The sequence below is a fragment of the Hemitrygon akajei genome, chromosome 11, assembly GCF_048418815.1.
Source record: "Hemitrygon akajei chromosome 11, sHemAka1.3, whole genome shotgun sequence".
Taxonomy (NCBI): domain Eukaryota; kingdom Metazoa; phylum Chordata; class Chondrichthyes; order Myliobatiformes; family Dasyatidae; genus Hemitrygon; species Hemitrygon akajei.
The window spans coordinates 36,988,649-37,016,135 of record NC_133134.1 but is presented as its reverse complement, the minus strand read 5'-3'; the positions used below and the strand labels follow the sequence as shown (position 1 = coordinate 37,016,135).

The window sequence follows — 27,487 nt, the reverse complement described above, 5'->3', positions numbered from 1 at the left end:
ACATATGTATACATGTACTTGTACGCACAACAATGAACTTGACTTCGACCATGACCACTCGGAGTGGAGAAAGAGCATCTTAAGCTCTTCAAAGCATGAACATACCACAGCTTAAAGTGTGTTGCAGCACACCACCTCACAATTTGCTCAGCTGCCCACAGTGATCACTAACCCCCATTGTTCAGAGTGGCTTGGAGGCACTCGTAGGATGCAGTTGAATGGAAGTTCATCTAATTGGTACAGTGCTTAGACTAACTGGAAAATATCACGTTGCCCCACTCCTCATCTTCCCTCGCCTCCATGGCAGTCTTTTCCATGTAAATTAGTTTAAACATATAGTCAACATATTGAAAGTGAGCCCAATTGTGATCAATATACTCTTGTACTGACTGTTTACCTGCACTGCGCTATTTCTGCAGGGTGTTTCTTTGTGGCTGTCTGTGGGAAGACAAATCTCAGGTTGTATACTGCATACATACTTGGATACTAAATGTACTTTGAATCTTTTGAATCTTTGTACAGTACGCAAGACAAGCTTTTAACTGTATCTCAGAACCTGTGACAATAACAAACCAATTCCATTTCCAACTCTGAAATGGAATTATGACAGAAGGCCCAATATGAACCTCACTGTCCTTGAAGCAATCACAGCGGAGTGGAGCAATGAATGCAAGGGTTATATACTCTGGCAGCCATGCAGAGAGTTCTTTGAGCACTGACTTCCAGTTAGCAGTTAGAAAGTCAGTCACACAGCAGATGTGATGTCTGCATACAGGAACATATGAATCCTGTAGCATTACTTTAATTGCATTTTTGCCCAATTCTGTGACTCTAAGAGATCAGGGTAGATGGTTAGCATACGAAAAGAGTTTATACTATAAGTTTCTAGACCTGGCATGGATCTAATTGACTAGTACTTGCATGTCCCTTTAAGACAGAAGTTGATTTCCTCTCTCCCATGATCTCTGTGGGTTTGGTACCATACGGGGGAAAACAAAGATGAAAAGTAGAGAAGAAAAGAGACTGTCAGAAAACTTGGACTATTTTTTCCTGCAAAGCTCAAGGTCATATCTCTGTCATCCTGTGTGTACCACATATTGAAATTTCATCAAGCACACAAATATGACTTACACAATGAAGCATTCAGTCAAATTTTCAGAGTGGCACAAAATAACCTGAAAAAAGTCGCAAACTGGGTTCACTCTGGCTAAAGTCAATTTTCAATTACATAACACTGAAAGAAAATACTGCTGTGCAATTGAATTTCTAGGCTAGCAATTTGAGCTCGGAGTAGGTCAATCAGATTCTCATCTGTTTCAATTCTTTTTGTCATGCTCTAATCCAAAGGATATTAAAGATGCTTAAAGATGCACAGGATCGGAAAAAGCTGCAGGAAGTTGTTAACTCAATCAGCTCCATCATGGACACTAGCCTCCCCATCTTCAACAAGCAATGCCTCAAAAAGCTGGCATCTATCATTAAAGACACCCATCACCTAGGATACGCCCTCTTCTCATTACTTCCAGGGAGGAGGTTAGGAGCCAAAAGGCACACACTCAACTATTACAGTACTCACCCAACCATGCCTGCATCCAGGGGTTTAGATGCTCCCATTCTCCACAGTATGGACAACTGGCATGGCCCCTTTTAAGATTCAGGCCCACTCCACTAATCGGTGGCCATGTTTTAGCGCCAAGGTTTGGATATTTAAAGAGCCCCTGAATTCAGATTTGGTACTCAATCATCAGATCAATTCTGGTTCAGTCTGCGATTGGGTTTAGGGTTGGATTCTCATATAGACTTGTCAGGCTCTTGTCTAGCATCTAGACACTGTTCTTGACTCAGTCTCAAAATCATGCCTTGATTCTAGCCTCAGATATTCCAGCACTTGGGTCCTTACATTCTCACCCAGGCCTCTTGTCACACTCAATGATTCAGCGATGTCTTTGAGTACTGACTTCCGGTTGGCAGTTAGAAAGTCAGTCACAATGAATGAATAGACATTGAACCAATGAACACTATCTCACTACTTCTTTTTGCACTACTTATTTAATTTAACTAATATATATATATACTGTAATTTACAGTCTTTATTATGCATTGCAATGTACTGTTGCCACATAACAACAAATGTCACAACATATACCAGTGATATTAAACCTGACTCTGATTCTGAAATTTGGATGCAATTTGGAGAAGATGGGCAAGTTGAATGCCAACAAACAATGTAAGTGAACAGTGCATGCACACACACACAATGCCGTTCAATGTGCAGTCACTGGCTCCTGACTGCCACAGATTAATGTCCGTGAGAAAGATAATGCCTTGCCTGTTTTCAAAACCTCCAGGAATCAGTAATCAATGGATCAAACAAAACGTTGGAAAAAAAGTTGATAAACAACCTTTAAGACAAAGCAAAGTAGCTTACAAATTTACAGCACATTCCATCTCCATAAAATAGAAGAACAGCTTTTGATGTCAATTTATCTTCTCGTGGAAAGAAGCCAGGCCATGCATCAGTCTTTCCAGTGGAGCATGTATGAAGGCTGTATGTGAAGTTATTTATAAATATGAACTACAGCTAAAAATACCCTTGCTGCTGATTAGTTAGTCAGCAATGTGCAGGTTTGGATAGTTAATTACCTAAGGTCAAAGTAATGTGAAAGCTCATTTTAGTAAGGTTATGATTCCTTTTTTGTTGATTTACGGATTGTTTTTACAAAACTAGATCTATTGTTTAGCCATAAGTTATTTATTGACTGACATAATTTGAGCATGAGAAATATTCAAAGCTTCTTTAAATAAAAAACTACACAAAGAAAGTCATGCAGACATATTTTAGAATATAGATGCTGAGGGGGTTATTGGCAAACAAATTCACAACCTAAGTGAGTGAATTAACAGTTCACTCCTCCGTGTGGCTGAAGAAGATGGTCAGTGTGTTTACCCACCTACAACCTCCTGTCCCGTTTCCCGCTGTCACACCCCCCACCTCCCTTTATTAACTCATTCTGGGTTTAAAGCCACTCAGTTCTAAAGACTGTCTTCAGTCAAAAACATCGGACTAACATTTCCAAATGCTGCTACAATTATGTAGTAACCAGTAAGTCTAAAAGTATCTTGCAGAAGAGTCAGGACAAAAATGAGAATTCATAACTTCCCACACAATGATTTCCCAAGGATAGACCCTTCAGACACAGGAAACCAAGTGGAAAGCAGCACCTGACCATGTCTCTCAGGAAACAATATTATATAGGCAGATCACCTTTTCCAGATTCATGTCGGCAGACTGACAAGAAAGGGAAAGAGAAGGTAAAATGTCTTGCTGCAAAAAAAGTGACTAGTTTACTGTAAGATTATTCTTTTATCTGAAAGTTTTCTACAGTTTTTTCACAATCTATGTCTTCCAAATACTCAATACATTATAGTATTTTCCAAGATCCCAAGAGACTTTTCACTCAACAACTATCACCAGCACTACCCAATACATTCTGGAACTGGGATGCAAATCAAAGCAAGCCAATGCCAGCTGCATAATCATTACAACAGAAGCTCTGATTAATCCACACAACAATCACATTTTATGTGATGTAATTTTGGGTTTTGGCCTCCTTTGCCAGCATACTGACTCTACTGTTTACAGGATTTTCCCTACCTACAGTCTGTATGGAGTCCTGGCATTGTTGAGATGGTTAATAGCGGAAAGAGTGGCATGTTAATCACTGACTTGCTGATTTAACAAAAAAGCCCACAGTGGGAGATGCAAATCTGTGGGGTGAAGACATTTCCTCTGAACATTAATATTAAAAAATTCTAATGCATCCAAACGTAGAACAAGAAAAGCACTTGTCAAGTAGTATTGTTTGGCAAGTCAAAATTAAAGTTCATGTATCCATAACTGAATAAGTTGAGGACAAGACTACATTGCAACATTGAAGTCATATATCCCTGCCTTGACATTCCCAACAATTGTTGGTTTGAATTCATTATCGTTATTAAAATTTGCCAGGACACTAAACATGGCTCTGAAGCAAATTAGGAGGCAAACTTCCAGTTTAAATGAAAAAGGACAAACCAGAAGACTGAGTACAGGATTAATGGTCAGTTACTTAAGAGTGTGGATGAACAAAGGGGACCTTGGAGTTCAAATTATACATCCCTCAAAGTCGCTGCGCAGGTTGATAGGGTAGTTAAGAAGGCCTGTGGGATGCTAGGCTTAATTAATAGGGGGATTGAGTTCAAGAGTAGAGAGGTCATGTTGCAACTCTACAAATCTCTGGTGAGACCGCATTTAGAGTATTGTGTTCAATTCTGGTCACCTCATTATAGGAAGGATGTGGAAGCTACGGAGAGGGTGCAGAGCAGATTTACCGGGAGGTTGCCTGGTTTAGAGAACAAGTCATATGAAGCAAGGTTAGCAGAGCTGGGTCTTTTCTCTTTGGAGAGTAGAAGAATGAGAGGGGACTTGATAGAGGTCTACAAGACTATGAGAGACAGAGATAGGGTGGATAGTCAGTACCTGTTTCCCAGGGCACCAATAGCAAACACCAGAGGGCATATGTACAAAATTAAGGGAGGGAAGTTTAGGGGAGACATCAGGGGTAAATTTTTTACACAGAGGGTTGTGAGTGCCTGGAATGACTTGCCAGGGATGGTGGTGGAGGCTAAAACATTAGGGGTATTTAAGAGCCTCTTGGACAGGCACATGGATGAAAGAAAAATAGAGGGTTATGGGGTAGTGTGGATTTAGTACTTTTTTTAAAGGATCATATGGATCGGCACAACATGGAGGGCTGAAGGGCCTGTACTGTGCTGTAGTGTTCTATGGTTCTATTTGACTGACCTTCTCAGGTATGGTCCCATGGACTCTGGCACACAACTTACCACTCTTTCCCAACCCTAGCCCTTGATGCCAGTTTCCTTCAGGCTACACAGCAACTGACCCCAGCCCTCAATTGATCCAAAGGCAACTGCCACCACCACCCCTCCCCCCTCCACCCTCCAACTCCAACAAGCCAATTGTATCACTGATCATTATTGGCTGGTCACAAAAACTCCCTCTTCCTTTCCAGTCCTGAAGAAGGGTCTCAGCCCAAAACATTGACTCTTTATATATTTTCATAGATACTGCCTGGTCAGCTGAGTTCCTCCAGTATTTTTGATGTGTTGCACCACAGTCTGAAATGTTGAAATGTCCTGGTAAATTGGGACAGCAGTTTTATTATCTACTAAATTTTAAACAAGGCTAAACGAAATAATCATCAGGATCTAAATTATGCCCAAACTGAATTGTTCTACTAATCATTATTTACTAAATTATGTGTCCGTCTCATTTAGATAAGTCATCTAAGATAACTGGGTATTTTCTAGCAATTTTTTATGGGATAACTGGGTCTCTTCAGTATCTGGAAATTTGGATAAACATTCATTACCTGCTTTCCTTCCGAATTACCCTCAGAGGAAAGGTTGCACATGAAGTCTCATAGCACAGACCTCTGATGCCAGACTCTCCCCCTCTGACTCAGAGAAAAGATTGAAATCAACTAAACTTATTTATAAACTCACAAACAAGAGAAAATCTGCAGATGCCCAAAATGTCGACTGTACCTTTTTCCATAGATGCTGCCTGGCCTGCTGAGTCCCTCCAGCGTTTTGTGTGTGCTATTCATAACCTCTTTATTTCCAAGATAAGACATTGCCCTACATTGTTTGTCAATCTGACAATACATCAGTTTTTTTTAAAAACTCAACTTTTTTTATTCCATATACTTCTTGGCTTTAGCTCTCTGTGTCTCTGGTACGTCCTCACTGACCATAAGCCCAACATCAAACCTCTGGTGGTGGGGGTTTTGAGCTTTGGAAATACAACACTCTCAAATATGTAACATTCTCATTCATCTTTGAAGCTTCTTGAAGCTTACAATTTAGAGCAATCTTTTGATCTGCTATAGTAATATCTCCAATGGGCCATTCAAATTCTGCTTGCTCTTTACCCCAGTGAAGTGCGTTGGAACTCAGATTAAAAATAAATGCAGAGTATTGTTGAACTACTGACAAAATATGGGTTCCCTAAATTACAGCCAGTTTCCACCATAATGGGGAATGGAGCTTCCACTACAGGGGTGATTAAAATCTTTTGACCTTCAATGCTACTGGACTTGGAACAGAAGACTGTGACAAACTTTTTTTTGGAAAAAAAATTGATCCTCATCATGCAGTTAACATTGAAGATCAGTAAAATACTGATAACGGTGAAGAGTAAGTGCAAAGCAGACACACACTCAAAATGCTGGAGGATCTCAGCCGGCTAGGCAGCATCTATAGAAAAGAGTACAATTGATATTTCAGGCCGAGACCCTTCAGCAGGACTGTAGTCTTTTGCTCCAGCATTTTGCGTGTGTTGCTTGGATTTCCTGCATCTGCAGATTTCCTCTTGTTTGTGATCTTAAGATCAAAGTCTGATCTCTTGAATCAATGGTGTTCTACTTTATTAAAAAAAAATTGATTCCATCAATGTCAATGGGACCTCATTTCAATGGGCAAATATATTGTGCAATGCACATCTTCATTTGTTAAAGGAACAAGAAGGGTTTTAATGGAATGGTTAAAAAACAAGCTGCCACTATCTGAAAGGGGCTTAGTAATCAAAATATGCTGATAGAAATTATTTGGCGACGATGCCATAGGAAGTTAAGGAGTCTTCTTTTGTTAATCAATGAGTCATAAACAGGAGAATACAGGAATGGACAACTGGGTACACAAGTTTAAAAACTGCAGTTCTCCAGAGAAGAAACAACTCGAACTCACAGAGAACCTTTCGTGTAGCAAAGGTCACTTGTAGCTTTTCAGATGTATCATCAAACAAAAGTTTTACAGAACATCACAAAGATGGAACCTTGTAATGAGGAAGGCAAATGTGATGTTAGCATTCACTTTGAGAGGACTAGAATATAAAAGCAAGGATATAATGGTAAGGCTTTATAAGGCACTGGTGAGGCCCATTGGGGTACTGTGTGCAGTTTTGGGCCCCTTATTTAAGAAAGGATATGCTGACATCAGAGAGGGTTCAAAGGTGATTCATGAAAATGATTCTGGAATTGAATGGCTTATCACATGAGGAGTATTTGATGGCTCTGGGCCTGTATTCACTGGAATTCAGAAGAATGGGGGAGGGGGGAGAGATCTCATTGAATCCTATCAAATGTTGAAAGTCCTCGAAAGAATGGATGTGGAGAGGATGTTTCTCATGGTAGGGGAGTCTAAGACCACAGCTTCAGAATAGAGGGATGACCATTTAGAACAGAGATGAGAAGGAATTTCTTTAGCCAGAGAGTGGTGATTCTGTGAAATTCATTGCCACATGTGGCTGTGGAGGCCAAGTCATTTGGTATCTTTAAGGCAGAGGTTGTTAGTTTCTTGATTAGTCAGGGCATGAAGGGATACTGGGAGAAGACAGGAGATTGAGGCTGAGAGGGAAACTCTCATGATGAAATGGTGCGGCAGACTCGATGAGCCAAATTACCTAATTCTGCTCCTATATCTTATAGTCTTATGGTGTTATGAATATGAGAACAGTTGGCCAAATGCTTGGCTAACAAGGTAAGTTTGAAGAAATCTCTCAAATGGAGTCAAAGAGCTGGAGTAGTTTAGGATGGAAAAAGATTCCAAAGCTTAGAATATCAGCAGCTGAATACTTGGCTGTGAATTGTGGAGCAACGAAAAACAGAGATGCTTGAAAGGCTAGAAATGGGTGATTGAGCAAGAAGAAATTCCAAAAAAAAGGTAATGGGTGAAACCTTGAGAGAGCGTGAAATTGAATATGAGAGATTTAAGATAAAGATAGTGCATTGAGTAGAAGACAAAATTGATCACCTTGGTAAGTTAAAGGTATGAGTTATAACATTACCTTAAGAAATAGAAGCAAGTGTAAGTTACTTGACCACTCAAACTTGCTCTAACATTCAATAAAATCAGGAACAATCTTTTACCTCAGTGCCACTGCCCAACACTGAAGTTATATCCTTTAATTTTCTTAATAACTAAACATTTTGGAAACCTCTATTTTTCAGCCATGTAGACCATGGGAGGTTTGGCTAGACATTCTTTGAAACAGTTGGATCAGTAGATGACAAAGCTATGGATGAGGACTTCAGCAGTAGATGAACTAAGACAAGAGCATTGTAAGATGAGTTTATAAAGATTTATAAAGTGTTCCTGAAGGCAGAGTTCTGTGATAAGAACTCTTCAGTGATCAAAAATCACTGAAATAAATCATCTACTTGGCCTTTATAAAATGTGGCTGAAAGTCAAATTTACAGCATCGTTCCTTCAAATTGAAACATTATTATAGTGCTTGCACTTCAAGCGTACACTATTGACTTGGAAACATATTGAAACTTTCTGACAAAGTGAAAGAGGTTACTTATACACAAATTTGTTCTATTGTCATTCAAAAATGGTTCTTATCAAATCATATATTATTTAATGGTATTTGAAACACTGCTCTTTTAAAAAATCAATTCTGTTCAATGCTTTCTCTCCTCTATCTTTTATTTGTTGCTTTTTTGTTGGAATTCCATAATCAACGATCCAATCCTCAGGACATCACTGCAGAAGTTCTTCAAGACAGTGCTCTATGCCTCACCATATTCAGTTGTTGCATCAATGATCTACTTATCATCATAAATTCAGAAGTAGAGGTGCCAGTGGATGATAACACACTGCTTATTTCTGTAAGACCAGGTCGGCGGCTGAGAATCCTGCAGTGAATGACTTGCCTCCTTCACACTCCAAGGTTTTTCCACCATCCAAAAGGCACAGAACAATGGAATACTTTTCACTTGCCTGGAGCTCCAACAACTCTCAATGCCATCCTAGGCAAAGCATCCCACCAACCACGTTGAATATTCATTCACTCCACCACTACCACACAGTGGCTGCTGTACCACCTATTATACACTCAGGCCACTCATGTGGCACCAACCAAATCACTGACCCTGTCCACCATGGAGCTCAAGGACAGCAGATCAATGAAGCACCGCCAACTGCGGGCTCCCATCCATCTCATATGCCAAATATATCATAGGCACTTCATCAACGCTGGGTTGAAACCGTAAACTCCTTACTCAAGGGCACTTTAGGAGTACCTTCTCTTGAAGGTGGATTGCTTAAGAAAGTGGATTATCATCAGCTTCTCAAGGACAATTAGATATGAAAATAAAGCTGACCTGGCCAGCAAAGCTCAGAGGCTGAAAAATAAATAAAAGAATATCACCATAGACCTCTGCTATTTCCAGAAGATATATTGTGTCTTATTTCATGAACAGAGCATTTATTTAATTTCTCTTATATATCTTTATTCCCCAATATAATCTCCCATGTTTCAGTGTGCAAGAAACACACGATAATTTAGCTAAGCATTTCCTTTACACATATGTATGGTACCTCTTACAATCTGTTTTCATGTCAATGCTTTCGTCCTCCTTTTCCCAATCATCACACTGGCTGCTTTTTCTCTAATCATTATGTCCCTATCCATTTGATCAATACCTTCAATTCCTTTTGATGGTCATGGTTTGGGAATTTTTCCTCAAGAATTTTTTTTTTGCCCTAAGTTGATGAAATTTACATGTTAACTTTAAACACTGGCCATTGTTTCACTTTTTAATGTATATTCCCAATCAACTAGGGCCAGTTTATTCCTCACACCTTTGACATTTGCTTATTTTCTAGTCAATACCCTTTAATTCAAACTTCCAATTGACCTAATACACAAGAGACTCCAGATTCTGGATTATCTGTTGATTCAGTTTGAATTAAATCTCTTCCAATTATTTTTATTATACTTTATCATATTGAAACTACTTTTCTCTTGAAGCCGCTTAACTACTAGATCATCAATTTACACTTTCACATTATACAACATTAGATTTAAAATAACGTGTCCGGTGTTGGTTCCTCAACATGATGATCCAGAAATACACACTCAATGTATAAATATAAATATATACATATAAATATAAATATATACACTCAATATAAACATCCTTAATGTTATCAGTGCACATGCAGAATAGAGAGACCAGGATTTGTATTATCCATGTTACATGCACCTCTAATTCCTTGATTTAGATCATGCCCTGCATTATCATTACTGTTTGGGAGCACTCAGTGTCATGGTCTTACCCTATAATTTTATTTACCCTTTCCAGATTCAGATAGCAATCCAGAGATTGTTATATTAATGGTTCTGCTTTATAAATTTGAATCAAGCTGCTCATATTCTTTCAGTGGAACCTCGTTTGTCTTGATTTTAGTTACATTCAGATAAGCATGTAATTTATTCAAGGTTAGCCTTGTCTCCCCACTGAACATCGACAAGCAGAAGAAGATAAATGGATATCTTAACTTTACTATCCCTATTGAGAATTGGGATAAAATTCTTCAATTAGTTAATTTATCCTCTATATGTGCTAAACATTCATTGATACAGTTTAAAGTTGTGCACAGGGCTCATATGTCCAAGGATAAATTGGCTCATTTTTATTCCCATATAAATCCTATATGTGACAGATGTCATTCTGAGATAGCTTCTTTAACTCATATGTTTTGGTCATGTCCGCTTTTGAAAAAATATTGGAAAGACATCTTCGATATTATTTCCACGGTATTGAACATTGATTTACAACCTCATCCTATTACTGCAATATTTGGTTTACCAATGATGGAGTCAATTCATTTATCTTCTTCTGCTTGTCAAATGATTGCATTTCTTACATTAATGGCTAGAAGATCTATTTTGTTGAATTGGAAAGAAATTAATCCCCCTACCGTATTTCATTGGTTTTCTCAAACCATGTTATGTCTACATTTGGAGAAAATTAGAAGTGTCGTATATGACCCTTCTATTAAATTTGAAAAGATTTGGAGGCCATTTATTCAATATTTTCACATGATGTAATTTGACCCTGTTCCAATCCTATTTGTTTTTCCGGTTTTGATTTTATATATATATATATATACATATATATATATGTTGAGAGGATCGAAGTTGGGGACACTGATGATTTTGTAATTTTTTTAATAGATACTATAAACAGCCCCTTTTTTTTCTTCTTTCCTTCTTTTCTTTTCTCAATAGTTAGCGGTTAGTTTGTTAGTTTAGTTTTTCTTAGGGTATCAATTTTTTTTTTCTTTTTCTCTTTTCTGTTTTTTTTCAACATGAATTACTTAGTTTTTTTTTCGTTTATATGACATTTGTATCATTCATGATTTGGGAAGACTTAACTATATTTTACTTATTGCTTGTGTATCCTTTTATGTTCATTTTAATTTTGTAAGTTTGTAATCCCATTATCTATGTACTAATCTTATCATGTTGATATTAATAATAAGATTGAAAAAGAAAGAAAGAAAAAAGATATTGGTAAGAGCACCAAATTTCTTGGTGTTCACCTGACGAAGAATCTCACCTGGTCCTTCAACACCAGCTCCATAGCAAAGAAAGCCCAGCAGTGTCTCTACTTTCTGTGAAGGCTGAGGAAAGCCCATCTCCCACCCCCATCCTCATCACATTCTACAGGGGTTGTATTGAGAGCATCCTGAGCAGTTGCATCACTGCCTGGTTCAGAAATTGCACCATCTCGGACCGCAAGACCCTGCAGCGGATAGAGAGGTCAGCTGAGAAGATCATCGGGGTCTCTCTTCCTGTCATTACAGACATTTACACTACACGCTGCATCCACAAGTCAAACAGCATTATGAAGGTCCCCACGCACCCCTCATACAAACTCTTCTCCCTCCTGCCATCTGGGAAAAGGCACCAGAGCATTCGGGCTCTCACCACCAGACTATGTAACAGTTTCTTCCCCCAAGCTATCAGACTCCTCAATACCCAGAGCCTGGACTGACACCAACTGACTGCCCTCTACTGTGCCTATTGTCTAGTTTATTATTTATTATAATGCCAGCACTGTTTTGTGCACTTTATGCAGTCCTGGGTAGGTCTGTAGTCTAGTGTAGCTTTTTTTCTATGTTGTTTTCATGTAGTTCAGTGTATTTTTTGTACTGTTTCATGTAGCACCATGGTCCTGAAAAACGTTGTCTCGCTTTTACTGTGTACTCTTCCAGCAGTTATGGTCGAAATGACACTAAAAAGTGACTTGACTTGACTAATCCCAATCTCAAAATTGGAATAGCAGAAACCATCATCAATATTAATCTACACTCATTGAAACTCATCTTACTGTCTTCCGCATCCCTTGATAAATTAAGATGGTAATGTTCCAATGGGAATTTCTATGTGTGACGTAATTTTCTTTAATTCAATTCAGAAAATAAGGACATGTTGTAGTTCAGGTGAAGAAGTGTCAGCTTTTGATGCTGTTTGATTGACTTACGAACATATGAACAATGGCAGAAAGTCCACTTCTGATTTCTGCACAACTACTTACCAAATTCCCTTCAGAATGGCTTGAAACAGCTTTCTAAAATTAAAATATTTTTGCAATGTGACCATTGCTTTAACATAGGAAACTCAGCACTCAGTTTCTGTATATCATTCTCTCAATATGATAATGACTTGATAATCTGTTTCAGCAATGATTGAGTGATTAATTTTGGATGAGACATCAGAGATAACTCCCCAACTTCTCTTCAAAATAGTGTCGTAGGATCTAATACATTTACTGAGAAAATGTGACGGTCTGATCTGCCCAGATCTCTCAGTGGAAAAGCCTACAAGTGAGCATCTTCTGAATGTATACTAATCCTTTAACTAAGCCCGAGGTATCGATGTTGCACGCTGGAGTCCTCAGAGTCTGCCTTGTTTCACAAATAATCAATAGCATTGATGTGCTTCACAGTCAGAGTAGTAAATGTATGTTTATTTACCTTTAGGAATTGAATGTACAATGTAGTTTGGATTTTAATACAGCATCATACAAGCTATGGCTATTTGTTATGACTAAACACACTGACTTCAACAAAGAATGTTCTGTTGATAGAGCCACCTTTTATTTAAAAAAGTAAGCAGAAACAGTAACTGCTGCCACAAAACAACAAATTTCACGACATACAGTTTGTCACTGATAATAAACGTGATGCCAATTCTGATGCTGATGAGGAAGGAGTCAGGCAATAGTCAATTGTGAAGATGTGCAAGTAGAGCATTGACAATGGCAAGTAAGGTGGGTATGTTGGTGAGCTTGAAATATATGACTCAGTAACTGCCTCTATATAAAAACAGTATAAATGTTACAAATATATTAGTGACTATCTGGTGGGAGGAATCAGAGCAGAGCAGTGCAGCCACATGTGAAATGATGAAAAACCAAAAGCTGTAACTATGAAATAAAAATGAAACAACATTAATATAATCAGCAGTCAGGTAAAATCTGTAGACGGTGTAGCAGATGTAAGATTTTAAGCTGACAACCTTTCATTAGGTGCTGCCTGACCTGCTGTTGCTGGTAATGTTGGACAAATGTGAAACATTTGCACTACAAGCTGCAGATTACCTCCAGGAACGGGGATTTTAATTCAGCACCATAAGCAATTTTGAATTGCCAGTGGAAATAGAAAATATGTAGTCAGGCAAAAGACTGGTACATCTTCAAGAGTTTTTTTTTAAGATTGTTTGCTGTGAAATTATTTAGTGTGTGGAGAATAACTAACAGTGTGGAGATAGCACTTAAAATGTGAAATTCGGGCATAAATACAAGCCGGGAGCCAGCCAAAGAGCAAGCACTAGCTGTGTGGTCTTCTACATTAAACCAGTCACACGGATGCCACAGGTGGGTTCTGTGGGAAACAGTAGGTTATGCAAGTGTAGAAGGCAGGTATGCAATAAGTTCCATTAGTGAAAATGGGAGGAGGCTCAGAATGTCTCAAATGGCATTATGGTACAATTTATACACGGTAAAACATTTTGCATCAAGACATTAAAGACTGCAGTGTCCAAATGTGGAGCAACATACAATCTGCTGGAAGGACTCAGCAGGTCAAGCAGGGAAAAGAAATAAATTGTAGATATAGAGGTCAAAACCTTGCATTAGGTGCAATCAATATAGGCTGCATGCTGCACAAGGACAGATATAATGATGAGGCATATTTTATGATGTACCCTGGCTCTATTAGACATGGAGAAATGTAAATACAATAAAAAGGCAAGCTAGGCAGCTAAATATGACACTTTCTTTAGAGGTGGTGCAGATACAGTTAGGAGATAGAGAAAAGTTTGAATAACAGAAGCCAAAGACTAGGATGAAAGTGCAAGAAAGAATGGAATGTACTACCAGAAAATGTGTGTTTGTAATGTAAGTTGGTAATATTGACAAGACTATACTTTCATATGACGTAAGAAGAATTTTGAGAACAGACGTAATGCTGACTGTTTAGTGATGGCCAGCAAGAGCTGGGGACTTGTAATTAGCTGCAGATCCACAAGTTAATGATTGCAGCAAGATAGTAGGACAGGATGGGCCCATTACTGAAGTATCTGTTGAAGCTATACAAGATTAAGCAACTGCTATGCAATCCAAAGTAACAATCAAACCAGGGAGTAAGACTGGGGAGAGATGGTGATGAACCTATGGCACATGCAACTATTTTGTTGACATGCAGCATTCAGTGCCACCCCTCAATTCCTTAAGATCGTAAGAGATAGGAAAAGAATTAGGCTTTTTGGCCCATTGAGTTTGCTCCGGCATATCATCATGGCAGATCCACTTTCCTTCTCAACCCCATTTTCCTGCCTTCTCCCTGTAACCTTTCATGCCGTGACTAATCAAGAACCTATCGGCCTCCACCTTAAATACACCCAATGACCTGGCCTCCACAGCCACCCGTGGCAATAAATTTCACAGATTCACCACCCTCTGGTTAAAGAAATTCCTTCTCATCTCTGTTCTAAATGGATGCCTTTCTGAGCTGTGCCCTCTGGCCCTAGACTGCCCCACTAAAGGAACCATCCTCTTTAAACCCCATCCATACTAGAAAAGATAATTTTACTGTAGAATGAAGCTGTGAATGATTTTTACAACCTGCGAACAGTGAGTTGTTTTTACAGGGAATGTTTCGCACCAGCTAGACAATTGTAAGAACACGTTACTTTAGGAGCCACCTTTTGAAATCCTCACAAACCTAGTGTACATATCAGTATTTGGATAGTAATTAATTTGGCCAGTTGGCTTTGGCTTCTCTCTACTTATATTTTTTTCTTCTGACATTTGTGAGTGAACACTGGATATTCAGTGATAATAATAGCAAATAAGTATGTAGCTTAGTACCTCCTTGAATATTTATGTTTTATAATAAACACATTTTACTTATATTGGTAAAACTATGTTATTGAAGTTTTTTGGTAAAAAAAATTTTAAGTTGTGTTTAACTTTTTCAGCTTGTTCAGAGTGTCAGATATTGCAACAAAGAAACTAAAATGATCAAATGATGGGAGAAGCAGCAGAAATTCTCAAGAGGTGGAGTGAAAGTGATAAAGCATTCTGTATCTTATTTTCTGAAACGGAAGTGTACAAGACTAAGCAGAGGGTGCTTAGCTCCCCTGCTCTACTCACTTCACACTTCTGTGTGGCTGAGCACAGCTCCAATGCCATGTTCAAGTTTGCTGATGACACCACTGTCATAGGCCAAATCAAAGGTGGTGATGAATCAGCATATACAGGGGGAGATTGAAAATCTGGCTGAGTGGTGCCACAACAACAATCATTTATTCAATGTCAGCAAGACCAAAAAACTGATTATTGATTTCAGGAGGGAGGTGGGAAGGGTCAGCAACTTTAAATTCCTCGGCGTTATTATTTTGGAGGACCTGTTCTAGGCCCAGCACGTCAGTGCAATTGTGAAGAAAGCATAGCAGAGCATCTACTTCCTCAGAAGTTTGCGAAGATTCAGCATGACATCTAAAATTTTGACAAACTTCTATAGATGTATAGTGGAGAATAACTCATCTCCTTCTATCTTAGGCCACGATCACCCCTGATGATTTATTATCTGATGAGTTATTAACTTCAAACTTTTTGCATAATCACTCAAAGAGTTGAACTGCATGTGCATGTAACGAGAGCTGTATAACTCATCTCCTTCTACCTTAGGCCACAAACTTATCAATCACCCCTGCTGTGGTCTAAGGAGGTCCAAGATCCATATGCTCCACGACTGCTGGACTAAGTGTGTAACTGTAGGAGGGGACTATGTTGAAAAATAAATGTGCTAGGTTTTCTAAAATCGACTCTTTCTACCTTAGGCCACGAATTTAACAATCACCCCTCATAGACAAATTGAATTTGGAAATGTTTCAGTGGAGTAATTTGGATAATTTTGAAATGAAATTGATTGATTTACAAAGCAGCTCAATTTGGAGGCAAAAAATTGTTGACATAAGAACTGAACTGGAAAATATTGAAAGAAATCAGTTAGTGACGGGATCAAGACATAAAAATTTATACAATAAAATACTGAAATCATGACCTTAAAGTTTATAGCTTCACATTCACATTTCTTAAGTTATATATGAGGTATAATAACAATACTATTTAGAAATGATGTTATTTTTCAATAGCCCTTTAAAATATCAATTTGGTATTAATAATTTTTGAATTGATTCTATAAAATTCTTAATTTATTTCAAACTTTTTCTGTTATACTTTTATTAATAGTAAACAATAAATACATGTAAATAAGCAACAGGGCTCATCTTTCTTTAAAAAGTTCATAATGATTGTTGTTTAATTATTATTATATTTTAATATTATATTACAATATAATAATAAATGTTATAATTATTAATTAATTGTTGTTACTGGGGTGTGTGGGGAGTACAGGGAGGAATAGCACCTCTGGTGAAGGGGCTTGTTGTGTTAATTCTGGGGCAGCTCACTCTCCTTAGGAGCCCACCAGACACTCAGCTCTCACCTGTGGCTCCAATTGGCTGATTTGTATCCAGCCACGGCCACACCCCAGTGCACTGCTTTGACAGGTGGACTAAACCAGGTGAAGGTAGTCGGGTGCCTCAAACCCTGGTGACATTGGGACGTACAGTCCCAGCATGTGAAGTCAGCTCCAGTGGACAGAGTGGATGAGATCAACAGTGAGACCTAACGGCCAAGGGGATGGTTCTGCAATGCTTCATGAAGAGTGAAGAGTATGGCCAGACACAGAAGAATTGAAGAAGTCACGGCCATCTTCAGCGAGCAGGGAAAACCCCAATTTCTGACAACTACTCATACCACTAGACCCAGACTTCTGAGATGAAGAGAGTGGAACCACCCCAGAGCAAATTTCACGTCACGTACTGGTGATTATAAACCTGATTCTGATTCTGGCTTAAAAACTCTGCCACACATGTCTCCTGTCATTGTTGGATACGATGGACAACCACCAATTACTTTTACTAATTCTTTAATCAATAATAATCTCTGCTCAAATTCACCTTGGCATATGAGAGAATTTTATAGAAGATTATCGCCAATTTGGACAGACACTCTCAAAATCGGTTGCCACCCCTTCTAGAGAGAAGCTGAGTCCATTTTAAGAACTACTCCCTGTAGGCCATCTCATCATTGTTGGTGATGCGCCCTACCACCGTTGTGTCATTGGTGAACTTGACAGTGTGATTGCTTGGGTGTTTGGCCACACAGTCATGTTGGAGCAGAGTGTCTAGCAATGGCTCAGCACTCAGCTCTAGGAAGCAATCACGTTGCGGATGATGGGGATGGAGGAGCAGTTGTGCATCCTGTCTATCTGTTTGTTAAGAAGTCCAACACCCAATTGCACAGTGCCATACTTAGACCAAGGAGTAGGAGTTTGTTCACTGAGGGCAGTGGGACAACAGTGTTCGATGCCAAAATGAAATCCAGAAAACACGTTCTGGAAAAGGGGTCCTTGTTTCCTACATGTGCCAAAGTGAGGGATTATTGCATACAAGATTATTGAACATTAAGGATCGAGAGCAGATTGAGTTGGATGTGTTAAGAGAGCATTGCATTGCAATGCAATGTGAAAACTGTTTAAAAGCTCCAAAGATCTATTGAGAAATGTCACTCGTGCAATTCAATATTGCTAGAGGATGATACAATTGACTGAAAGCAGTCATGGCTAAATTATGAGCAATGGAAACACTCTAGAAGGGGAGGGTTATAGGAGATAACATCTAAAGGGTCTGCAGGAAAGAGGAAAGGCCCTAAGTGTACAGTCATGATGCAATATAACTATTGAAAGCAAAGGAACAACAAAAGAAAACAGAGACCTTTATGAAATTATGTAAAAATTGGGACAGAAAAGCAAAATTCTGCAGGTCGTGAAAATGTGAAACAGCATATCAAAAAAAAAATTGCTGGAAGTAATCAGCTGGTCACACATTTATGAAGAAAAATATAACACTAACAATTCGTGCTCTTGATCCTTCATCAGAGCTCTAATTGTCATGCTGCAGATACAGCCAAACCTGCTGAGTAATTCCATCCTCTACAACAAAAAATAATTAAGTTCATAGCATCCAATAATGTATGAAATAAATAATTGTAACCTCTGCAGATGTTGGCAAGTGTAATTGACCTCTGTGAAGTTTGTTATTAACAATGTACTGGATATGTAGAAATGCATAGATATGGAGATACATCACTGCATTAAGGTAACAATTGTGATAAAGGGTGTGAATTGAGTTGTATATGAAGCCTTTCTACAGAAGTATCAATACCTCGAGTGGTCACTGTACAGACGGAAATGACAGCAATAAGCAAAAAACTGTAATCAAGAGGGACGCAGTGTGACAATGTTAATACAAAAATGTAGCAAAGAGATGTTAATATACCTCTTAGGTTAAAATGTGAAATGACTTGAAACATTGTCGTACCAACCACTGCTGTTGTCTAAGTTGAGACTTCCATTTTGCATACATTTGCCCTCACTCCATCACACTAGGGATAGGATTCCTCTTGTCCTCACCTACTACCCCATTAAGCTCCACATCCAACATCTAATTCTCAGTAACTTCCACCATCTCCAATGGGATCCCATCACCAAGCACCTCTTTCCCTACCCCCACTTCCCGCAGGGATCATCATCCACTTGTCCCTCCCCACTGACCTCCCTCCCAGTACTGACCCTTACAAATGGAACAAGTGGCTCACCTGCCCCTACAGCTCATCACTCACTACCATTCAGGGCCTCATACAGTCCCTTGAGCCTGTTGCGGGGGGGGGGGGGGGGGGTCACCTACTGTATCCGGTGCTCCCAGTGTGGCCTCCTCTCGATATAGATTGGGAGACCACTTGGCCGAGCATCTCTGCTCCATCCACTAGAAAAAGTGGCATCTCCCGGTAGCCATCCATCTCAATTCTACTTCCCATTCCCTTTCCAACGCATCAGTCCATGGCCTCCTTTACTGCCATGATGGGGCCACACTCAGGTTGGAGGAGCAACAGCATATATTCTGTCTGGGTAGCCTCCAACCAGATGGTATGAACATCAATTACTTGAAATTCCAGTAATTGCCCCCTCAGCCCTACTTCACCATTCCCCATTCCTGTTTCCCTCTCACCTTCTCTTCCTACCTGCCCATCACCTCCTTCTGGTACTCCTCCCCCTTCTTCAATCCTCTCCTATCAGATACCCCCTCCTCCACCCCTTTATCTCTTTCACCCATCAGCTTCCGAGCTCTTCACTCCCTCTCACTCTCCCCGTTTCACCTACCACCTTTGCACGTCCTCCTCCCCTCCCCCACCTCTTACTCTGTCTTCTCGTGTTTCTTTCTCGTCTTGATGAAGGGTCTCGGCTTGAAATGTCGACTAGTTTACTCTTTTCCATGGGTGCTGCCCGGCCTGCTGAGTTCCTCCTGCAATGGTGTGTGTTGCTTTGGATTTACAGCATTTCAGATTTTCTCTTGTTTGTGAGACTTCCATATGTTTTAAAAATGGTAACACTAACCTCTTAGTCGCCTTGATGAAAACACCACCAAATAGTCTGCAGGTGGAAAGACGCCTCTGCCAACACCACCCACGGTGTGTTGTGGGAGCCCCTGCTCCGAACGCACCTCAGAGACGCAGGAGCTGGGTTAGCAGCTGAAGACTGCGCCCCTGAACCATGCTGGAAAAGGGGCACCTCTGCCAATTGTCTCAAAGTAGCAGAAGATCTGCCCCTCACTCTCTCCATCCCTCCTCTAATGCGCTGATGTGCCTGTATTTTTTTTAAAAAATTATGTACGTTATATAAATGCAAGTTTTTAAGGACATAAAGCCTCCAGTCCCACGGGTAAGGCGACGAAGCAGAATGTAAAAAAAGATAAAATCTAGGATAGGCATTTACGGTCTCAAACACTATGTTTTGTATAGTTTGGGCGACTTCAGGTACAGCTTCTGCTCAAGCACTGGAGGAAAATTGAATGCCCGGCTAGTGCTTACTTCCATTTGAAAGCAGAATTACTGTTTGATTGATGGATTAAGCGATTCGTTTATTGGCTGCGCTATCCCGAACGTTTGACAAATAATCGCTCCAGACTAGACTGGCCGTGATTGAGGTGGTGCTTCCTCTCAAAGAAGGGTGTGGCACTACCCACGTTGAAATCTAACTCAGATTCTCGGTGAGCGCCTACAAGAAACTATCGTTATTGAAATATATAAAGTTACGTTCAAAAAGCAAATTTAACGGCTATGATCATAGATACATTTTAAAAGTACAATGAGATTTGGAAGATTGGCAGAAGGCTATCCAATTACTGACTGATTCAGCCTTGGTTGACGGTAGAGTTGACCAATCTTACAGGGGTATCCCCTCCCTTTAAGCCCTACCTTTCTTAAAAGAAATCATGATTGAGAACATAAATAGCCAATAAAAAGTTTAGCTGTCTGGAAATTGGTCCACCTATTTATTTGATGGATATTACAGCTATTCAATGAGTGTTGGCATCTATGTTGATTGACAAACGGATTAACCAATCAATAATTGAAATGGGACGAACGGGGTGGTAGTCGCCAGAAACATTCTGCCCTCTTGATAAGTGAAGTTTTCGTCCGTCAGTTGGTGAATGAATGGAGAGTTGTTGGGTTTTTGTGTGAAGTGGACTGATCATTTAAAACCATCCTTACAAAATTAGTTTTTTTTTTGGAATTTGAGACTGGATTTATTCCAAGTCGAGATTTGATAAAGATTAGTTGCAGAAGCGTAGCTGCGGTGACGACGATGGCTGAGTTTGTCCAGCGCCTGAGCGCTTGTTTCCCGGCCTGTCAGTCGAGTCAGAGTGACCGGGCTCAGCGCAGAAGGAGCCGGGAAATCGACGCCTTACTGGCCCGGGAGAGGCGCTACGTGCGGCGGCTGGTCAAGATTCTGCTGCTGGGCGCCGGCGAGAGCGGCAAAAGCACTTTCCTCAAACAAATGAGGATTATTCACGGCAAGGACTTCGACAGCAAGGCGCTGGAGGAGTTCAGGGACACCATCTTCGAAAATGTTATTAAGGTATATCTTGGGAGTGGGCGTGGGAATTGTAAGCCCAGGTTTCTTGCTTATCATCTAGCACTGATTTTTAAAAGATGCCTTTCACACCCCGCTTTAGAAGAGTTTAACAAGATGCTTGTCTAAGTTATTGATTTTTATTAGCAGGCTGTTTAAAACGTCAAATATATTACAATTAAAAACCTGTTAATTGATAGTTGGGCGAAATAAAACATAATATTGTGCCTCTATATTTTCTTTCCTGGAATATTTGTATTGGAAGTATCTCGTTAAAATCCACAATGTTTTTAGATCTTCTCAGTAGCGGGTTCTGTCAGTGTTTTCCTTTGTCATCGGCCGGAGGGAATCTTAACTCTGCGTTCTTTGTGATGATCAGTCAGTAGTATACCACTCCCGAGGGTGTGTTCTGAGTTAAAATCGTAAACTGTTCCTTGCCGTGCTTATTTAACAAAGTTGCCTCAATATCGACTGAAACTATAATGAATGCGTTCAATGCAAGCTTCTGTTGCTGCTAGAACAGGTTTGTTATACTTCGCGTTGTAGACAAAATACTATTTGTGTGTGCTCTTTGATACATACTATATGGTCGCAATTAAATCTCCATCTCAAAAGGCCTGGTATATTCGAATGTTGGGAGGATTGGCCAAAAGTATTTTTTTATAAGTCTTGCTTTTTTTTTGAAGGAAGGAGTGATTCATTTAGAATTTTAAACCCTTTGCTTTTGTGATGACTAAGTACTTTTAAATACATCAGGAATGTTCCTACTGTATCCCTATTCGAAATTTTTGTTGATATAATTAACAGTAAATCCCAAGTAAAATCGCACCATGAAAGTATTTAATATTGTGAGGAAAATCTCCAGCTTATATTTTCAGTAGTTTTCTTTATGGTATCAAAATATTTGGAAACATGAAGGACCAAAACTGAATTACTTCTCTGATTTGGTGATATTTTCAGTCTTTTTGAAAGCCTGTAGTGTGTTTGATATCAATAAGACCTCTGAATATGCTTGTTAAATATGCTGTTTGCTTGTTAAAGTGACTCTATTTAATGCCAAAATTTTTATTATTGAATTAAGGCACTTTACTGATAAATTGTACTCCATTAGGTAGATACCATCAGTGTTGGGAGAGGAACAAAGTAAGAAAACAGTGAAAATTGGAAAAACATTAAGTTGAGGCTGTATGTTTTGATTTAGAAGGAAGTGAAGTTGTGATGTTGTTAGTATTAGTGATACAAACTTTTCAGTTACAGCGAAGGATGTATACCAAGTAACTGGAGAGGATATGCTGTAACTAAAGTCACCTTTTTGTAGTCAGATGATTGAATATGTGTAAACTATGTGGGGTTCTGTGACTTTACTGGTGTTAACAGATTGTAATTAATTTTAAAAAGTTATAAATGAATGAGCCTGGTGCAAAGATTCAGCACAGAGGTTTAGTGTTTTCACTGATTATTTTTGTACCCCTGTTGTCCCTCCAAAGAGCATCAGCAATGGTTCCATTTTCATCCTCTTTCTCCGAAGCCTGGGGATGTGGTGGGGGCGGGGGAACACCTTCAGCTTTTTATGGGGCTAGTTTTCGAAAGTTTCCGGATCAGCTTCTGCTGTGCTTGTGGTATAGTCCAAATTTTAGTGGTTTCTGCCTCTTTGTAAATATATTTATTATTCACAATGAAACAGTGAGGCCTTTCTGCATTGATTGCTACTGATCCTTCTACAGTTGGAAAACCAGTTTCTTCAAGATCCTTAGAGCAAATCCTTTGGAGCTAATCTATTTACCCTTCTCTGCTCACTGTCGGTACTGATTCCACATGGTGAGAGATCCTAATTCCTGTTATTAGACTCTGCTTCTTCAAGGCCAAGATATTCTTATGGTATATATCTTTGGAGATTAGTATTTTTCTATCTTTCCAAGAAGGTTTAAGAAGACCTTCCATGAATGAAATAGTAGTGTAACTCTGACAGTTTGTTAAAAAGACAAGAATAATGAAAGGGAACAATTTATTTTGCAGGAGAATTTGTTGTAAAAGTAAAAATGGAAGTTCTTTTTGAGTTCAAATTAAATGGTGAGACTAAAATGTAGAAATGTGACCTGAGTGAAGTTAGTTCAAGCAATGCACCTTTGTCTTGTATTAGTGGCAGTTATTCGTCAAACATTTAAATGAGGCCATAATGGCTAGCAAAATATTTCAGTAACTTGTGAAGTACATACACAGTAGATAAAGGGTAGAAACCTTGGTTTGCTCAATGACAATATCTTGTGTTTATGCAAAGATGTCACCACATAAAAATAATCTATTGTTAACTGTGCCAAACAGCTGCACCCAGAACAAAGGCAAAATATCTAGGTATCTTGAGGCTGAGCTCATAAAAAGTGAAGGAAGTCCAGAGGGAGTACATTTTGTTCATTGTGTTTATTTTAAAAGACCTTGCTTTCAATTTTTTTGTCAATTTTATTACCTCATTTCTTTTGTAACCTCTGGATATAACTATTTGAATGCTCTTTGAGCTAGCCTCGGACCTTGGGTTCTCCACCGAGCATCTCCTAAACTGGGCTGCCTGTAGCCTAACTAACATTCACCTAAAAGCTCCAAGACTTTGGTTGGTGGTGAGCGGAACCCACCTAGTCATATCTTTCCTGTATAGTCCACATACTATCCACAGCACACACTGCCCCCATGGGACGGCTACAGTGGGGAGGAGATTGTCACATGCTTGTTTGTTCAGGGGGTGTGGAGAAGGATGTAAGGGTCCTTGTCTCAGTGAATCCCAAGCAACTAAGCAAAAGGATCTGTAGACTGTTTCTGGAGACATGACATCAAGTGCGATGGGGAAGTCATCAACTCAGTGAAAGGTGTCTGCCTGAAACTTGATGGTATTCCAGTGCAGTGAGATGTCTGCAAGGACTTGCTTCTGACTTGCACATTCCAGGATGCAGGAGCACTGAAACATGGTGTAACCAAACTGAGAGCTATGGTGGAGGGACCACAGTCTGGCCTCCTTCCACTACTGATCATGGAGGGGCTGAGTCGGGTTGGGAAGCCACTCAAACATTGAAAAGGTGTATTATCTGAGTGGCAGTGGTGCTGCTGCTTTTATATGAAATTTTTTTTAACATGACTAAATGCATTGGCCAAATCACCTAAATGTAAGACTATCTTGCAATGTTTTTATATATTTTTATGATGAACAAAGTTCATTTTTTTTAAATAAAAGAAAAAAAAACTGGCATCATGCCAATTTCATTGTATCTGTACTTGCTGACCCATGATAGTTCCAGATCTGATAGTCATTACAAAAAATCTGTCACTTATAAACTCTCATTTCTATCTTTTCCTCCCTCTGACTCCCTCCAGTTGAAAATTCCTCACACATCTCTATTCTGAAATCTTTGGCTTCTTTCTTTGTCTCTCTTTTCAATTGCTTTACTATTGGATATTTCTTGGTGTTGTGTTCTGGAATTCTGCCCTCCACCAGCACCTTTTATTCATGCTTTTTTAAGATCTTTGTTGACAAAAACTTCCAGCATTTGATCTAATATCAAGTGGAGCACTTTGTTAAATTTAGTTCCGAGGCGCTTTCAATTAAGACATAATGCCAATTATTGACACCTGGTAGGTTCTTTCTTGTGCTGAATACCTGTTCTGAGTTGACTGATCCAGGTGAGGGACATGGATAGATTTACTTTTTTTTTGACACAAATATTCTTTCATTCAGGAGTGAAAAAACAGCCAGAAACCAATCTGCATGTATACGTTTGGTGATGATGGTAGCTCACTTCAGTTTAGCTGTCACATTCTCTTCAGTTGAATAGCTTAAACTCCAGAAAATTGTTGATCTGGGGGAACTTGATGATAAAGTGGTTGGGGTTTGTTGTTTGAGCTGACTGTTTCTTGGTGCTTGTGTGACACATGTTGTCTGTTGCCTGCTCAAGTGTGGGTATTACTTGATGTAGATGCGGACTGCATTTATTATCAGAAGATTTGTCTGTACAGCTGAACCTTACCTATCATGTCTACGCTGTATGATAGGTTGATGATGGACACTAATGGTCTCCAATAATTAGAAGTATTTTCCATGACTTAAGATATATCTTCAAGTTTGCAGAGGATCCCATCCTGGGGTTCATGGGCCTCTTGCTCAATGGTATTGGTCCATGGTATAAAAATTTGGAAACCCCCTACTTTAAAAGCTCTACAGTGTTTTGTTCATTCCACATTTATTTTTCCAAATGAGCCTGTTGCTAGAATGCCTGCTTTCACATGTGGTCTGGCACTTGGCTGGTATCTCCATGGTTGTTATGTCAGTGGTCTGACATGTGCCTCACATTTTTTTGTATTGTGGGTGGAGGCAGTCAGTCTATCAAGTCAAGACTGGCTCTTGGAGCAATCCTAAAAATTCCATTCTCTCCTGCCACTCCTCTACACTAAGGGTAATTTGGCACCTGGGGGAAGTCCATACGTTCACAGGGAGAAGGGGAAAAGGCATGCAAGAAGTGCCAGAGGTCAGGGTTAAACTAAAGTTGTTGGAGCTACAAAGCAACAGCTCAATATACAGACCTGTCCCTTAGCTGAACAGTGCTGGTCAAAGCAAACAACTGGTGATCAATCCTTGTTTGACTTGGATGATGCCTTCATCACTTACAGATTTGGAAGGTGTTTGTGTGAAACTTGACTATTTCATTATTTGAAAAGTAACAACTATAGGAAGATGATGTGCATTGTTTCTGCCACAATGGATTATGAAATAACGTCGTCCCTCTCATTCTGACCACTTTAACCCCCTTTGTTTAGATTTTTTTGTCATTCTCTTTTGTAAGCTTCCCATGTAATTTTCAACCAGATTAATTTCAGTGCTTGCAGAAAGTAGTTGCTGGGTTTTGGCATGTTGTAGAATTCTACAGATTTTCAAGTTGGGAATCTTTTTCATATATGTTTCATGTAGGTTAGGGACTGACTCCTTTGTGGAGATTTGGATCTCACTTTTTGTATGTGCCCCACTTGAGTGCTGCAATATACGGCCCCCCAAAATATATTCTAAGGCACAGGTAGACCATCTGTAATGTCAAGACATCCTCTCAGGATCCCCACATCACCCAGTGACCCTATGATCTCTGTCTTGGAGGCGGATATTAGGCTGCCTTTCAGGACGATGATGAGCCTTTGCAAGGCAGGCCCATTGAAATACTTGATAAGGCTCTGAAAACCAAAAAATATATTCAAATTCATTTTCAATCTCTCACTGCTACAGTCGGAAGTTTCCACCTGCTTCAAAAGGGCAAGAAAAGCAGTGGGAGCTGCCTTAACAACTATTGTCCAGTAGCACTCACATATACAATGGTGAAGTGCTTTGAAGGTTTGGTCATGGCTAGAATCAACTCCTGCCTCAGCAAGAACCAGGACCCACTGTAATTTGCCTATCGCCACTGTATGTCTATGGCGGATGTGATCTCTCTCTGGCTGTCCGTGAGGCCTTGGATCACCTGGACCATTCAGACGCCTACGGCAGGATACTATTTATAGCACAGCATTTAATGGCACCATTCCTATACTTCTGATCAAAAAGCTACAGAGCCTGGGCCTCCACCTCCTTCTCCAACTGGATCCTTGACTTCCTAACCAGAAGAGCACTATCTGTGCAGATTGAAATAACATCTCTACCTTGCTAACAGTCAACACTGGTGCATCTCGGGGATGTATGTTTAGCTCACTACTCTGTCTACACCCATGACCAAGCGGCTAGGCACAGCTCAAATGCCATCTAAAAATTTGATGATGATGCAACTATTGTTGGCAGAATCTCAGAAGGTGATGAGAGGGTGTGCAGGAATGAGATGTATCAGCTAGTTGAATGGTGTTGCAGCAACAACCTTGTACTCAATGTCAGTAAGACCAAAGAGCTGATTTGTGGACTTCAGGAAGGGTAAGACGAGGGAACCCAAACCAATCCTCATAGAGGGATCAGAAGTGGAGAGAGGTGAACAATTTCAAGTTTCTGGGTGTCAAGATTTCTGAGGACCTAAAC

General features: G+C 39.6%; 1 protein-coding gene across 1 annotated transcript in view; it reads left to right on the top strand.

Moving 5' to 3' along the window:
* Positions 1-21,006: 21,006 nt before the first annotated feature.
* gna12a (guanine nucleotide binding protein (G protein) alpha 12a) overlaps positions 21,007-27,487 on the top strand; it is a 97,921-nt gene continuing 91,440 nt past the window's right edge. The window contains exon 1 of the mRNA XM_073060639.1: positions 21,007-21,465. Within this exon, the coding sequence (XP_072916740.1) occupies positions 21,193-21,465 (273 nt within the window). The 5' untranslated portion in view covers positions 21,007-21,192. The remainder of the gene's footprint in view (positions 21,466-27,487) is intronic.